Source organism: Neovison vison, chromosome 2 (assembly GCF_020171115.1).
Source record: "Neovison vison isolate M4711 chromosome 2, ASM_NN_V1, whole genome shotgun sequence".
In the NCBI taxonomy this organism is placed as follows: domain Eukaryota; kingdom Metazoa; phylum Chordata; class Mammalia; order Carnivora; family Mustelidae; genus Neogale; species Neogale vison.
The window spans coordinates 30478170-30493889 of NC_058092.1; the positions used below are offsets into that span (position 1 = coordinate 30478170).

General features: G+C 43.6%; 1 protein-coding gene across 22 annotated transcripts in view; it reads left to right on the forward strand.

Moving 5' to 3' along the window:
• The window catches only part of MACF1 (microtubule actin crosslinking factor 1), a 340165-nt gene extending 328183 nt beyond the window's left edge, over positions 1–11982 (forward strand). For 15 of the 22 annotated variants that reach the window (XM_044237864.1, XM_044237866.1, XM_044237865.1 and 12 more), the window contains 4 exons: positions 6320–6531; positions 7041–7151; positions 9582–9711; positions 10532–11982. In XM_044237864.1, the coding sequence (XP_044093799.1) occupies positions 6320–6531; positions 7041–7151; positions 9582–9711; positions 10532–10788 (710 nt within the window). In that variant the 3' untranslated portion in view covers positions 10789–11982. The remainder of the gene's footprint in view (positions 1–6319; positions 6532–7040; positions 7152–9581; positions 9712–10531) is intronic. The other 7 variants (XM_044237868.1, XM_044237877.1, XM_044237884.1 and 4 more) reach the window with 1 other exon arrangement.
• Positions 11983–15720: the final 3738 nt, after the last annotated feature.

Sequence of the window (15720 nt, forward strand, 5' to 3'; positions counted from 1 at the left end):
CTTTCTCCTGTTAGCCGAGCTGCATGTGGGTACACAAGAGGCTCCCCCACTGTTTGCCAGTCTGTCTTTCTTGACCAGTTTCTGCGTTTCCTGCTGTCTCTGTTTCTTTGTTTCTTTATTTTTTTAATTCTAGTTCACCATCCTGGGAGTAAAATAAAGCGCTCTGATTCCAGCTCTTCGATTTCCAGTCAGTCTCCCATAGGTTGGCTTTTAAGCTTTGTCCCCTTTACCCACACCCCAGCCCGTTGGGAATGGCTTTTGCTTCTTCAACTGTAGCACCTCTTGGCTCTATGGTATCTGCTGCCTTTACGAATGCTTTGAAATAGCCCAACCATAGCTTTTCTAATTATTAAAACTTGACAGAGCATAGAATACTTCTGTTGAAACAGTACCCATGGAATTTGTTAGTTTCTATGTATTTAACTAACACTTACATAGTTTTTTAAGGTACTACACGCTGTTAAAAGCAGTTGACTGATAATAACACAATTACACTGCTGTGAGGTATAGATTTTTTACTGCCTCCATTTTACAGAATAGGAAACTAAAGTATAGAAAAGTTAAACAACTTACCTAAGGACAGACAGCTAGTAAATGGCAGACAGGATTGCAGTCCAAGACCAGTGTGGCTCTAAAATGTGTGCTCCTGATCGAGGTGCTCTGTGTCTCAGAAGCTAACATACCCTCCACCCCTTCCTGGGTGTGGATTGCTGGTTCAACCTGCGTAACTTACTTGGTAAGGCATATTTATAAACCTGGCAGAAATGTTTACAGTTTACAGTACAGTTATATAACTTCTTTGGAAGTGATTTATAGTCTTATTTTGAAGTGTTTAGAGCTAAAGGGTACAGTTCTCACATGAATTCAGAAATGGCATAGCTTCTCTTATTTTAAATGTCATTCTGCATTTACTCCAGCAAACAAAATATAGATAGTGAATTTTGAAAGCACCTATTCTGATAAAAACTTGAAAGGGTTTAATCAGTTTTAGAAGTTACTGTATCGCAAACTAATTTCCTTGATATAAAAGTCCTCTTTCGTTGTTTTATATCAGGAGCAGGAGCCATATATATGGTTTTAACCATAACTCAGTAAAATAGCATTATTCCTTTGCAAATCTATTAGTAAGGTTTTATTTATTTATTTATTTTGTCCTGTATGATTGGTCTAAACAAATAAACAGAAGAGATGTTGCATGTGACATTTTGGAATCTGGATGCCTGTTTGCTGCCTGCTGTACTTGCTCTGTTGACAATAACTTTATGCTGATGGCCAAGGGCAGCACTGCTTGCTTTGTTCTTATGTTAATAGCTAAAAACTAGAACTCCCACCCCCCACACCCAGGAAGTTTGGGAGGGCCATCTAGTACCTATTCTCTATGGAACATAGTAGCCTTTTCAGGATTCCTGGGAGCAAACAAGGTAAGGCTTTCCTCTGTGCCTCTCCAGGAGTGCCCTCCTAGCACCCAGTAATCCTCTTGATTCCCTTGATGGCAGAGTCCCAAACTCCCTGGCGGTCTTAGATGTCATAAATCTAGTGAGAGGATGAGTATTTCTAATCAAATAAAAAGTTGTGTGAGGAATGAACACTTGGACTGGGGAAGATGTACGAAGTGGCTGGGAGGGCATGGGCATCACAAAGAGAACGGTTCCCTGAAGCTCTCTGGGATTCTGTGAGGATTCACATGGCTTCTAGAAGCACCACTTGAGAGAGATTCTGTATTCATTTGTGTTGCATTTCTTTGGCTGTTTGGACCACAGAGAATATTAGACTGAGGCTAAAACACAGGTGATGACAGTTCCTACCAACATGCACACACCTTCCACAAAGCTATTTCAAAATGCAAGGGAAAGCTCAGACGGTACAGTGCTCTAGCCAAATGTGTAAAGTGAAAATACTCAGCTTGGTAGGTTCATGACACTGCTAAAAGTTGGAGGTTTTAGCTTCTGAATTCATCCATGGTGAAGGAGACCATGATGGTTTGAATGGTGATGAAAAACAAGGCCTAAGAACTAGGTCCATCTTTATCTGAGGGTGTGTTTTTGAACATTAGACAAGTTAGTTCCCCCAAATAAGTGAAGATCTAGAAAACTTCATTTATGATGATTTGAAAGACAATTTGGTTGAGAACTCATTGTTTTTCTTTTTCTTTCTTTTTTTTTTTCCTTTGGTGGTAAAAATACACATAAAATTTACCATCTTAACCATTTGGTTCAGTGGTTGTATTACCATCACATATCCATGGAGCTCTTTTCATCTTGTAAAACTTAAACCTTTTACCCATTAAGCAGCTTAGAACTCAGTTGTAACTAGCCAACATCATGTGGCCAGTGTGAGTCCCTTAGAAAATGGTGGCCCCGGGGCGCCTGGGTGGCCTAGTGGGTTAATAAGCCTCTGCCTTCAGTTCAGGTCATGATCTCAGGGTTCTGGGATCGAGCCCTGTATCAGGCTCTCTGCTCAGCAGGGAGCCTGCTTCCCCCCCTCTCTGCCTACCTGTGATCTTTCTCTCTGTCAAATAAGTAAATAAAATCTTTTAAAAAAAAAAAGAAAGAAAGAAAAGAAAAAGAAAATGGTGGCCCCTTTGGTATTGAAAACCTGAAGTAGTTGCCTTCAGGGCCTGGCCTCCAAGATTGATCTTTAAAAAGTCATGATCAAGTAAGTGCTTTTAGAAGATGCTGGGTGAAAGCTAAGAAGGCTTCTTTACTGTAGAACTTTCCAGAGATTACAAAACGCTGATTGCATTAGGGATCTCCCAAGGGTGAGGGAGTATTTATTGAACTCTTTTTGTAGAAACCCCCTCAAAAACCTTAGTTTGGGAAACTCTGCTGTAAACAGTGGAAGACCTTGGAAGGATTTGGGGCCATTCCGAGCTATCACGTTTTTATTTAGAAATTCCATTTGGGGGAATGAAATGAGAAATGAGACCAATTGGAAGCCATCCAGGGTGGAGGGGATGTTCCATGAATCACATAAGTTTAAGGGGGTATAGGGGGTGGTGTGGAAATGCTCTGGGTGTCCGAGAAGATTTAGAAGATGCAATCAGAACAAACTACCATCAGGAGGAAGGGTCCTCTGTTGACTTCCCAGTCTCTGGCTCTGATGTCTACTAAGTCATTGGATATAAGGTTCTGACATCCAGGCAAGGGTCGGAGCAGGGGATATAATTGGAGTCAGGCAGAACCATATGACAGCAGTGAAGTCACGTGGGTAAACTCGTCACCACCAAGTTCAAAGTTTAAGAGGGAGAACAGACTGTGAACAGAACTAGGGGAACATCAGTGTCTAAGAATGGGCAAGAAGGAAGAGAAGCAGGAGAGGAGGTGTCCTGGAGCCAAGGGAAGAGAGGATTTCAAGAGGAGAGCAGGTAGTAATCCCCCCAGGTGCAAATTACAACAGCAGAGAGTAGTCAGATTATCAGATTTTTACCTGTACACATAAATATGTGTGCACACATTCTTAATAATACAGAGAGCATTAGCCAGAGTGAAGTAAATTCAGTGTCCTCATACGTTATTTTGGAGAATGTACATTGGTATAAAACTTGAGGGATCGATTGACAAATACAAGAGATCTTGTGTATATTCTTTCTCTCAGAAAATCCACTTATAGAAATTTATCCTAGGGGCGCCTGGGTGGCTCAGTGGGCTAAGTCTCTGCCTTCAGCTCAGGTCATGATCCTGGGGTCCTGGGATTGAGCCCCGCATCAGGCTCTGCCCAGCAGTGAGCCTGCTTACCCCTCTCTGCCTACTTGTGATCTTTCTCTCTGTCAAATAAACAAATAAAATCTCTAAAAAAAAAAGAAGAAGAAGAAGAAGAAGAAAGAAATTTGTCCTAAGGAAATCATGGCATAATGCACAAAAACCTTTTACAAGTAGTTTGTCACTACTTGTGACATTGTATACATTGTTTTAAAAATTGTAAGCAAATTAAAAATACAACATAGGGTTGGTTAAATAAGTTGACATCCATATGATGAAATAACACTTTACAGCTAGTTGAAATTATGTAAGACCTCTCAAGCATGGAGGAATGTTCCTGATGTCTTTGTATTTAAGAATATATATGCACAGTTCACACACCAACATTTTAATAGTGATGTCCCTTAGGTTGTCAGATTAAGGACTTTTTCTCTTTGTACTTTTCTGTATATTTCAACGTTTGCACAGTTTAAAGTTATCAGTAATAATTTGCCAGGGAGATTTAGGTGGTGTGAGAATGGGAGCCTGAGTGGGGTGGGGGACGGGTAGAGAACCACTAGTGTAGTTGAGGGTATGAGGAGCCAGGGAGTAGGAAGAGCACTTAGGTGGGAGGCGTGGGTTCTAGTCCCAGCCCTGCCACGGCTCTCCTTGACCTCAGCTTCTGTGAGTGCTTCACTTCCTTTGTCTGTGACAGGGACTTCTACCAGTCACTGGTGCCCAACTGCATGTGTCACACTCTGCAAACGGTGCAGTGTGTGGAAAGCTTGATGTCGTTAAATCATGACATGTTAAATACCCCAGCCCTCATCTGAGACACCATTTCAGAGTCTTCCCCTTGTATCACTCTGTTGTTCTTGTCTGTTGTTCTTGGCACAGAAATTAACTATTAAATGTTTACTAGGTTAAACTACATGTCTGAAATTGTGTACAGCTCAGGGTCACAAGCAGTTCTTTCAGGGGTAAACCCTCGGCTGAGTCATAATTTTCATTCATCACTGTTATCTTAATGCTTTTGCTGTGTGCCCACTGTTAGGCTGGGCACATTAGCAAACACAAATAAAGAAGTGTAAGTCCTGAATCCAGTTATCAGTGATGGAAAGTCTTACTGAAGTTTCTGTGTTAGTGCTGAAGGAAGTTCTCTTGAAGAATCATTAATGTCAAAAGCACGGAGTCCAGAAGATGGATGAGTAGAGATCCCAGGGCCAAGGAATGAGCCTCAAGGGGCACATTCTTTTGGGGCCTGAGGAGGAAGGAAACAGCTTAGCATTCACAGACCACCCAGACATTGGGATCAGCCTAAGGAAACAGGCCTGGATCAGGAAGACCTGGTTGGTCACTGAGCCTATACTGTCATTCAGGTTTTGATATCCACATCAGCCCTCTTAACCTGACACTTGTAGTATATTGACAAGAATTTGATTTAGGAATTTGGAACTACCTGCTTAGACACCCATGCAACCTGATTTAAAATCTGATTCTATCAAGATTATGCAGTTCTCTTGAGGACATGCAGGCCTGAGCAGAAGAGGGGGTCGGCACAGGTACCTCAGATCTACTAAAGTTGTGGTTCTTGGCCAGAGTGAAAAATACTACATTAGAAAAGAATGACAAACGTTTTGTATATAACAATTGATTCCCTTTTCCCGAGTTTCACCAGCAGTCCTCTTTGTTCAGATCTACTTAGCGTAGTCTAAAAAGTAAACAGTATAGGGTGGAAAAGGAGGTAGGAGGTTATTGCAGAATAATACCTTTTGGTGAGAAATAATCTAAGGACATGTTCCAGAGGACTGTTTCTTTTAAGTTAGTAGTATATTTCACGTTTAACGTTTATGTTGGCCATCCTTGGAGTCTTCTGACCAAATCCAAATTTTAAGTTCCAGTCTTATAGCTGCAGAAAGCCATAGGACAACACCTATTGGCCTTCAGAGCAGTTTCCAGATTGTTTCCACTGTGACGTTCCTCCCATTTGCCATCGTCCCTTCAGCTTCTTGTTGCTTTCAGGTTTTGAATTAACGTTTCTCACTGGCAAGTTTTGTGCATGGTCTTGATCTTTCTCTCTCTCCTCCCACATGTATACTTCTTAATGATTTTATCCTGATCTTTCTACTGTCCTGAGTTCCTGGACCCCTTCCCCAGTATAGGGGAATTCAAATAGAATTCAAATAGAATAGCTGATTTCAATGATTTTTCAACACTATTTAGTTACCACGTATTCCGCAAAATCTGAGCAAAAAGTACACATGTACTATGAGAGAGAAAAGAGGGGTTTTGATTTAATGTCTGAGGTTTGTGCACTGCTGCATCTGCTTTCTTTGATGTTGAGTTATGGTGTGCTTGCCCCAGGGGACAGTGCCAAGGCAGGGTCATTACCACAGAATGGCATGGTATTTTGTACATAAAGTTCTTCATCATGACAGACCAAGGGGCTGATCAGTTAATTGTCTGCTGTGGGTCATAATATGAATTTATTTCTACTTCAGAAGACTCCACAGAGAGCACTACAACAGTAGCCCTTGTAACTGTGATTGTGGGGTCAAGCAGCTGTCTGACCATCAAAGATACATGGTTTTTTTTTTAAGATTTCACTGACATTGTATGTGTGTGTTTTTCCCTTTTTTTAGCACGAGGTAGAACTAACATCGAACTTAGAGAGAAATTCATCCTGCCTGAGGGGGCATCCCAGGGAATGACCCCTTTCCGGTCACGGGGTCGAAGGTCCAAACCATCTTCCCGGGCTGCTTCCCCGACCCGCTCCAGCTCCAGTGCTAGTCAGAGTAACCACAGTTGTACGTCCATGCCGTCTTCACCAGCCACCCCAGCCAGTGGTACCAAGGTATGTACTGACCTCACTCGTGGCCTTCTTCCTTGTTCCCATATTTCCAGGTGGTCGTTGTGGAGGGTAGCCTCTGAGTACTTTCACAAGGAGAGGGACATGAGGACCTACAGACCAAGCTCTACCTAGACCAGCCTTTCCAGGCCCCAGTTGATAACTGGACCTTTAAGATTTTACTCTGAAGGACATTTATTAAAATACGAACTCAGATTGTTAAGTAAAAAACACTTTTTGCTATGTCTATTCCATCCAGAGTTACTAATGTTGGAAACCCAGGCATTATCTGTGCAGCCAAAGCTAACGGTTAAGTTTGTTTTGATGGGCTACTTATGAAGAAAGCTGTTGCCTTTCTGCCTGGTCCCTTTTATCCTGTTGAACTAATGCCTGTTTTGTTTTATTTTCTGTTTCTTTAAAATGCATTGTCTTCTATTTTTCGTGTTCCCAATTTGCTTCCTTTCTGTTCCATTTTCAATTGTTCCCGTCCTTCCCTTTGGATTTCCATTTCACAGACTCCACTTCAGTTCTCTCGCTGTTATGACAAACCCTGGTTGGTAAACAGTAAAGCTGGCACCCCTGTCAGGGACAGCCATTATCCTGACCTCCAGCTGCTCAGCCCCGAGGTAGAGTATGGTTTTGCTGACTAAGGACACAGTCAAGACGAGGCCCTCGCTAATGCCCAGACCTTGATCAGCTACTCTTCCTGACACGAGTCCATGCTCTTTTCCGTCTCTGTGGTGCTTGCTGTCACAGCTGATTCGTCTAGACAAGTGTTTTTCAGGGGTTTCTAACTCGGACTCACCAAAATTGGAGATAAATAAGAGATGCCTAAAATCGGATTAGACAGCTTGCTAACAGTCTTTAGAATGTTGGTTTTTTCCAGGGTGATGAACAGTGGTCATTCTGGTAATCTGTTTATGGATATTATTTATAAAACTCAGGCCTCTCGGAGTCTCCAAACATGAGCTACATAAACGAGTTATGAACACTTGAAATTCAACTGTGGTGCATGTTCAGCCATGTTCTATCTTTGCTTAGAACAGAAGAATGGCTGGTGTCCCCTGCCCTGAGCCACATCCCCAGGGTGCTTGGTATCACCAGACTGGTCTGAGGCGTGGGTGCTGCCTACTTCAGCCAAGCCCACTATCAGTGGACACTGCTCTGAAGCTCAGATTTTAACTTCTGAATTTCTTGGCCTCATCACTTGGGTATCCGAAGCCTTGATCGGAATACACAGGCTGGCAGTTAAGCATGTTTGAGTGCAGTATTAAAATGCCCAAAGCATTTTTGGAAGAGCAGTGTTTCAGAAACAAATCACCGGCCAGTGGCTTGTCTGATAACAGGAAGATCTGCGTTCTAACTCCGGCTGGGAAATACTGGATTCTTGTGCCTCAAAAGATAACATTGCCTTTAGTCACGCAAAGCTTCCGCCTGAGAAGCGGGAAATGTTAAGAAGCCAGTGCCTGTGAATGGGCTGCTGCTTTGGGATTCATCTGCTCCAAGCTAAACCTCCAGTTCAGAAATCTGTCCAGTTGAGAACATAATCTGGGGACCTCTTGGCCCCAGAACCCCAAGACTCAACATGCTTATCTTGCATATCTTCTTCCTTAATGGCTCCAGTTTCATGAAAGTCTCGAACATTCTTTAAAATTTTAAATGTTTTAATTATGAAGTACAAAAGACTCACAGGATTCAAATAGGCCAGGCTTTTTGTTTTGTCTTAAGGTTTTACCTTTCATTTTGTTCATTTCGAGGTTTCACCTTTCCTTACCTGTGGGTGTTGTACAGGCCATGTCCTGACGTGGACTCCCAGCCCAGGGGCTCCAGGGCTGCAGTCTTCCCAGCGGCCGCGCGCACAAGCGGTAGCTTCTGAAACTGGTGCTCTTACTCCTCTGTGGGCCAGAAGGGTTTGTGCGTGAACATTAATCACTTTCTGCGGCTTCTGCTTCTTCTTTCTAAATTAAAGAAATACAAGAAACACAATGAAACGGGTTGCTCTACTCTTTCCATTTGTATAAACATCTTAAAGGTCCTGGAAAACAGCTTACACAATTGATTTCAAAGAAGAATTAGAACAGCGTGTTGTGGCATGAGTGGTATTTAAAATAGACTTAAAATATTCCTTCTCCAAATTAAGTCTACTACTATCTTTTTAAAAAAGGCAAAAAAAAAAAAAAAAAAAAACCCTCAAGTGGGAAATGTTGCTCCTCTCGGTAGCAGTAATAATATATATTTATCTATCTCTTTTTCCACTAGGAAGTACTTCTACACATGATTTATTCATTCAGCAAGTTTTTATTGAGCCCCTCCTCTGTGCCAGACACTGTTTAAGGTGCTGAGGATGTGACCATGAACAAATAAAGCTTAGACTTGAATGTAGGTGAGGCTGCAAACAAGGGTGGGTGTACCAGATCCTCAAGCAGGGGAGGAGTACAAGGTGGGGTGGCACTTTAGTAGTGTGGCAAGACCTCTCTGGCCATTCTAGCCACGCCACTAGAAGGAAACGGGAGTGAGCCACACCCACACATATATGGGGTGGCCCACTGGATTGAACAAGAAGGAATGTGGTTATCTGCATTTCTTCGTAAGGAAATAGATCTCAGCTTGACTGAAGTTCATGCAGTCAGGCATCTATTGAGATAGGGTTGGAGTGATCGCTGCATCTCCATACTAAATGTTTACGGTGTGAACCCATCTTTCAAGTTTTTAACCCCAACACTTTGACACTTGTGAATATTTGGACTTTTTTTTTTTTTTTTTTTGCCATTTCTAGTAGAAATTTGTCAGTGACATAAAATTTGTCAGTAAGTATCTAGTAGAAGTTTAAGAAGACATTGTAAAATTCCAAATTGGAACATGAGACCTTTTGTGGAGTACAATTATTAAAATATATACCCTAGGACACTTTCAAAATAAATCTTTTGTTTTCCTGGACTTTTAATTTGCTTTCCAATCAATTAGATGTGAGGAGGCTTAAGTAGACCCTTTAAAATTGAATTTCAAAAATTTTATCTAGTAAATATGACCTTTTATTTTATTATTATTTTTTTAAGGTTATTCCATCAACAGGCAGCAAGTTGAAACGACCAACACCAACCTTTCACTCTAGTCGAACATCCCTTGCTGGTGATACTAGCAATAGCTCTTCCCCAGCCTCCACAGGTGCCAAAACAAATCGGGCAGGTAAGTACCTACCCCTGTTCATAGGTTTTGGGGTGAAAGGGGAGGGGGAGTGGCCAGGCTGAGAACTGGAGAACAGCAGTCTCCGAGCAATGCCCTACTGCTCTCCAGGGAGCAAGTGATGAGAGATGCACTCGATGTGATGTCCAGAGAGGCCCGCAGATTTGTTGCTGCTCTTTCCTTTCCCTCCCACCATTGTAGCTAGCTATAGCTATGCCTTCTCAGAGCAGAGGCTTCCATGGCTAAAGCCAGGCCCCCCTGTTTTCTAATTAGGAATGACCATATTTGAGCGGCTGTAGAAGGCAAGAGGGGCCTTCTGAAATGGGCCTTCCTCAGAAGGCCATTCAGTTTTGGGACTGGCAGTTTGCTAGTAATTTTTTCCAACACTATGATAGCTGCTGACAAGCTGAGAAAGTCATCACATCTGTTCACCTGTTGATGTTCCTCATGGGAGCCTAGGAACTGGCCTCATTTCTGGGACGCTTTGCACCTGGCCCTGATGCCCACCCCCTCTAGAAGGCTCTCCGCTATGCCCAGGAGACTGAGTAGTCCTGCTCAGTGCCACTTGCGGGGGGCCACACGAGGTCACTGTGCTCCTGAGAGAAGGCAGGCTTCTCGAGGAGAATCACAAAGCCAGAAAAGGTTTCAAGTCACTGCTGTGTAGGTGGAGAGATAGGGGTTCCAGAAAGGCCCTGATTTGCCCAGGGTCACATGGCAGATCAGGTAGTATTAGAATCAGAGCCCCAACCTCTCGTCACTCTTCTCGCCACCCCCCACCCCATGTTGTCTCTATTAAGTCTGCTGCTTTATTCTCGAATTCCAGACCCTAAAAAGTCAGCCAGTCGTCCTGGGAGTCGGGCCGGGAGTCGGGCCGGGAGTCGAGCCAGTAGCCGGCGAGGAAGCGATGCCTCTGACTTTGACCTTTTAGAGACACAGTCTGCTTGTTCAGACACTTCGGAGAGCAGCGCCGCAGGGGGCCAGGGCAACTCCAGGAGAGGGCTCAACAAGCCTTCCAAAATCCCAACCATGTCTAAGAAGACCACCACTGCCTCCCCCAGGACTCCAGGTCCCAAACGATAACACTGTACAAGCACCCCCAAGCCTCTATCCACTTTGAAGCCTGCTCCGTACATTGGGTGTATATTTATTCTGAACAGGAGAAGTTATATTGTTAAAAGTGTAAAAGAATAATTGTGTTATGAAGCTGCCTTATTTTTTTTTCTTTTTGTAAGTTACTATTTTCATGTGAATATTTATGTAGATAAAATTTGCCTCCTGGTAACCCTGTAATGGATGGGGCCCAGAAATGAAATATTTGAGAAAAACAAGTGAGAAGGTCAAGATGAGAATGTGTATTAAAAAAAAGGCTCTAAATAGGGTTTCTGCGCGGTGCAGGGTTGTAAACCTGCTTTATCTTTTAGGATTATTCCTAAATGCATCTTCTTTATAAACTCGACTTGCTGTCCCAGCAAGATAAATTATATTAAAAAAATAATAATAAGAATCCTGCAGTGTTTAAGGAACTCTTTTTTTGTAAATCACAGACACCTCAATTAGCAAGAACTGAGGGGAGGGCACTTCTGCTTTTTCCAATGTTTTTAATGCTGTGTGATTTTAGCTAAAGAGAGGGAACCTCCTCTGGTAATGTTTGCACATGATCAGCAAAAGGAGTTCATTGCAATACTTTGAATCCTGTCTCAGTACTGGGTGTTTAAAGGTCAAATAGCTGCTAGAATTCAGGGGTAAATACGACTCTTCAGAAAACATGAAAACATTGGGGTTTTTAAGAGTCCTGGTTTGTAATGTCCTATCCAGCCCAGCCACCAATAACTCCTATGCTCACCGGGACCCAGGCCCTTGGGAAAGGGAGACTCCTTGGTGGCACTGTGAATTACAGATTTATCTGCATTTTTGCTATTTATTTAAATGGTCGATCAACTTCCCACAAACTGAGGAATGATTCCACGAGCCTATTCTGAAAATGTGGACATAAAACAAACACTTGCTCGTCCTTTAAAGGAGTTCACCAGCACACTTGTTAACAAGTCCCGTTTGCTTCCGTCTTTTTTTGTGAGTAATAAAGTCAACTGACCAAGTGACCATGAAGAGGGGCTGTCTGGGGCTCCTTTTTTTTTTAGCTGCTGTTCCTCTTCAGCTCCGACCATGTTGCTGTGTGATTATCTCAATTGGTTTTAATTGAGGCAGAAACTGAAGCTCTACCAATGAACTGTTTAAAAACAAGACACACTTTTGTATTAAAATTGCTTGCAGTAACAAATTTGTATTTCCTGATTTTCTTCTCAACTATTACCTTAAATTAACTTGTTACCCTGGGTATGATTGTGTTTTAGGTACTTAAATGCATTATTCAAATCAAAATATCTTGGTTGATAAATTATGGAGCTCACTAATAGATATTTTTTTCTTGTTTATTTCATCCTTGTTGATTTTAACAAAACAACAAAGAAATAATCAGGCTATTGCTAATGTAGATCTGTAGGGAATCTGCTCCACTTAGCTGATCACACAAATAACAATATGTAAGAAAATTTTGGTATTAGAAATCACAAAGATCCCAGGGTTGAGAGGATGGGGCCAGTTTCCCTTGGTAGGCTGAGATTTCTGGTTAAATGATAGAATTTCAAAAGCGGAAGCAAAATTGGCCAATAGATCAAGCTCTTTTCTTTTCCAGATGGTGACACTGGAATGGGAAAGTGGGAGAGAGGGTTATCTGCCTGAGATCAGAGAATTAATAAATGGCAAAAGCAGACCTTGAATCAAATCATTGATTTCCTATTGAAGCCTGGCATTTCTATTTCCTCCAGCCCCTAGTTGGCTTTATAAGAATTAGAACAGCCAAATATTATGTAATTCTAATAGGAATTAGGCTAGGAAGTAACAAGAGAAGTAGAAGTAGGAAAAAGGGCTTCAAACTCGGGCCACCTGTGTTTCTGATCATTAAGCCATACATACTCTCATATGATCAGGAACTGGGTAAGAAGGATACATGTTTGCCACAGTTGTTTGATGGAATTTTTTAAAAGATTTTATTTTTATTTGACAGCACAGGTAGGGGGAGTGGCAGGGAGAGGGAGAAGCAAACTTTCTGCTGAGCAAGGAGCCTGGTACAGAGCACAGTCCCAGGTCCCTGGGATCATGACTGGAGCCAAAGGCAGACACTTAACCAACTAGCCACCCAGGTGCCCCTGCCACAGCTGTTTAAACCCAAATACCCAGATTAAAAGAAATCCAACCTGATGGATTCTGAAGTAAGTGCTTACTCTAGTCCCCCTGGAATTAGTAACTTCAAGCTGCCAAAACTGTGTAGGATAGTGTTTTTGCCCAAATTTGTTTCTCCTTTAGGCTTCCTGACAGCAGAAGCACACTCAAAACAGCTTGACCTCCACCCTTTAAGATTCTGGACTATGAACAATTTTTTTTTTAACCAAGTAATTCAGGTTTTCCTTTAGTCTTTGCAACAAATCTCAGCTAGTGGTGAAATCTTCATAAAGTGTATTTCCATTCAGCAAACACCTACATGCAAGGCCATATAGAGAATATAGGGATGCCAGAAAAAAAGCTTGGAGTTACAGTTCTAGGATACCAGTGCTAAACATGTGATATAAATTTGATGTCTGCTGGGTAGAGATGCAGGAGTCCCTGGGGTTTTGAATGATAACAGTAACAAGAGCTGACATTTACTGACTGCTTGCCATAGGCCAGTCACTGTGCTAAGTGCTCTATCTACAACCCTACCATCCTGACCCCATTCACAGATGAGCAATAGCCTGAGAGGTTCAGAAACTGCCCCAGGTCAGAGTACACCAGCCACTAGGGAAAAAGCCCTTGTTTGACACTACTTTCTCCAAGACCTTCCCCACCTCACTTCCCTTCCAGTTCCTGAGTTAGAGGATTCCATTCACATCCCCCCTCCCCGCAACAAGTCCCAGCTCCTTGTTCTCTGTCCTTCCAGGCGCTTTGCCAGCCCCCAGGTGGGAGCACAGCCTTGGTTCTGCCTTCTGTGAAGACTGTTCACTGACTATCACCCCTGTTGGGGGCCTGGGTCACTCAGGAGCAGGGACTGGTTGGCTTCATCTCCAGCTCAGGGCAAGGACTGAGCGGCCCATGGTGTTTGCTGTTGAACTGAGTTAAGGGGTGCCATCCTTTGGAATGGCTAAAACCTGATGTTTAGTTTTACAAGAATGGGAGGCCCATTGTTGGAAGAACGCAGCTATCTCTGCTCACCCTAAGTTGAGCTAAATGATTTCTGCTCTGAAGAATCAGACCCACACTGAGCTGGCTTACAGTCTAGCTGGAAGCCCAGTGTCACATGATAGGCTCCAGATGATGTGGTGCGGACTCCCAAGTGGAGTACAGAGAAGGACAATGAAGAGGACAGGCAATTCAGCGGCTGTGAACAAGCCTGACACGGGGATGCTCCCTTGACTCTGCCCCCACCTCTGCATGCAGTCACCAAGCCCTGGGGATGCAGCCTCCCCAACTGCTTTCTCCTCCTCCCTCCCCCATCACCAAAAAGGATCGTGGTCATGTCCACACACCCTCATTACTGTACCTGCCTCCAGCTGTGGGCCCTGACTCTAAACTTCATCCATGGTCACCCCTGCAGCAGACTGTCTTAGGCACATTCAGTAGCTAAGTTGCAACATCCCTTTTTTATTTTTTTAAACATATAATGTATTTTTTTCAGGGGTACAGGTCTGTGATTCATAGGTCTTACACAATCCTTACACAATTCACAGCTCTCACCACAACACATACCCTCCTCCATGTCCATCACCCAGCCACCCCATCCCTCCAGCAACCCTCAGTTTGTTTCCTGAGATTGAGGCTTTCTTACAGTTTGTTTCCCTTTCTGGTTTTGTCTTGTTTCATTTTTCCCTCCTTCCCCTTAGGATCCTCTGTCTTGTTTCTCAAATTCCTCATATCAGTGAGATCATATGATAATTGTCTTTCTCTGATTGACTTATTTTGCTTGTAAGCTGCAACATCCTTAAGAGGCTTATAAGCAGTGTGAAAATTCATAGAAGACAGACTAAGCATGGGCTTAAGCACCACAAATGATTGCTTAATTAATTAATTTATGTACAGTAGGCTCCATACCCAATGTGGGGCTTGAACTCACAACTTGAGATCAAGAGTCCCACACTGTACTATGGAATGAGCTGGTCAGGCATCCCAGTTTTGATATTTTTTAAAAGTCTGAAGAGATCAAGGGAAATTCTTATTTTGGTGGACTTTATTTTGAAGTTTAATACTGAATCCACACTGGGGCCCCATAACCATCCAGGGCCCTGCAAGGCCCTTTGGGTCCATCCTTTGCCAGCCCCTCAGCCTCAGCCTCACCCAGGCCATATGCCCCTCAGTCTCTCCAGGTTCCACTGAACACCTCACGTGCTCAAGCCCAGCTCCACGGTTGTGTGACAGGGCAAGTCCCTTAACGGGTCCGTTTCCTCCTCTGTTAAAAGACGTGGTTGAAATGGCGTCTACCCTCTATGTGAGAGCATTAAAGCAATAATGCAGAGCACACATGGCACACGGGAAGAGTGGGGTGGTGCCTGCATTACGTTCCCTGGCGTCGCACACCAGCAGTTTTCTCTGCCCATTGACTTTTCCTGTATCCCAGGCCCATTCCTTCCAGCCTTCAGAGCTCAGTCTAGGTGTCACTTCCTCCCAGCTCAGCGCCTTAGCCATAAATGAATAAATGCAGCGAGGGAGCATCCAGGAAGAGCAGAGTGTGCAGGAGGGGGCTGAGTCAATGGAGGGGGTTCCGTGTAGAGCCTTCTCTTGCAAGCCCTTGGGGGCCCTAACAGTTAAGATGCGCAAAGGGAGCTTCCTGGACGCTCCGGAAGGGCCCCAGAGCTCCCTGGCTCAGCTGGAGAAGGGTGTGCATCTCCCTTGAGCGGCTGGATCAGCAGGGGGCCGCAGGGCGCAGAGCGAGAGCCGGAGGTGACGATGCGGTTGCGGTATCAGGGGAGCGTGGGGAGCCCGCCT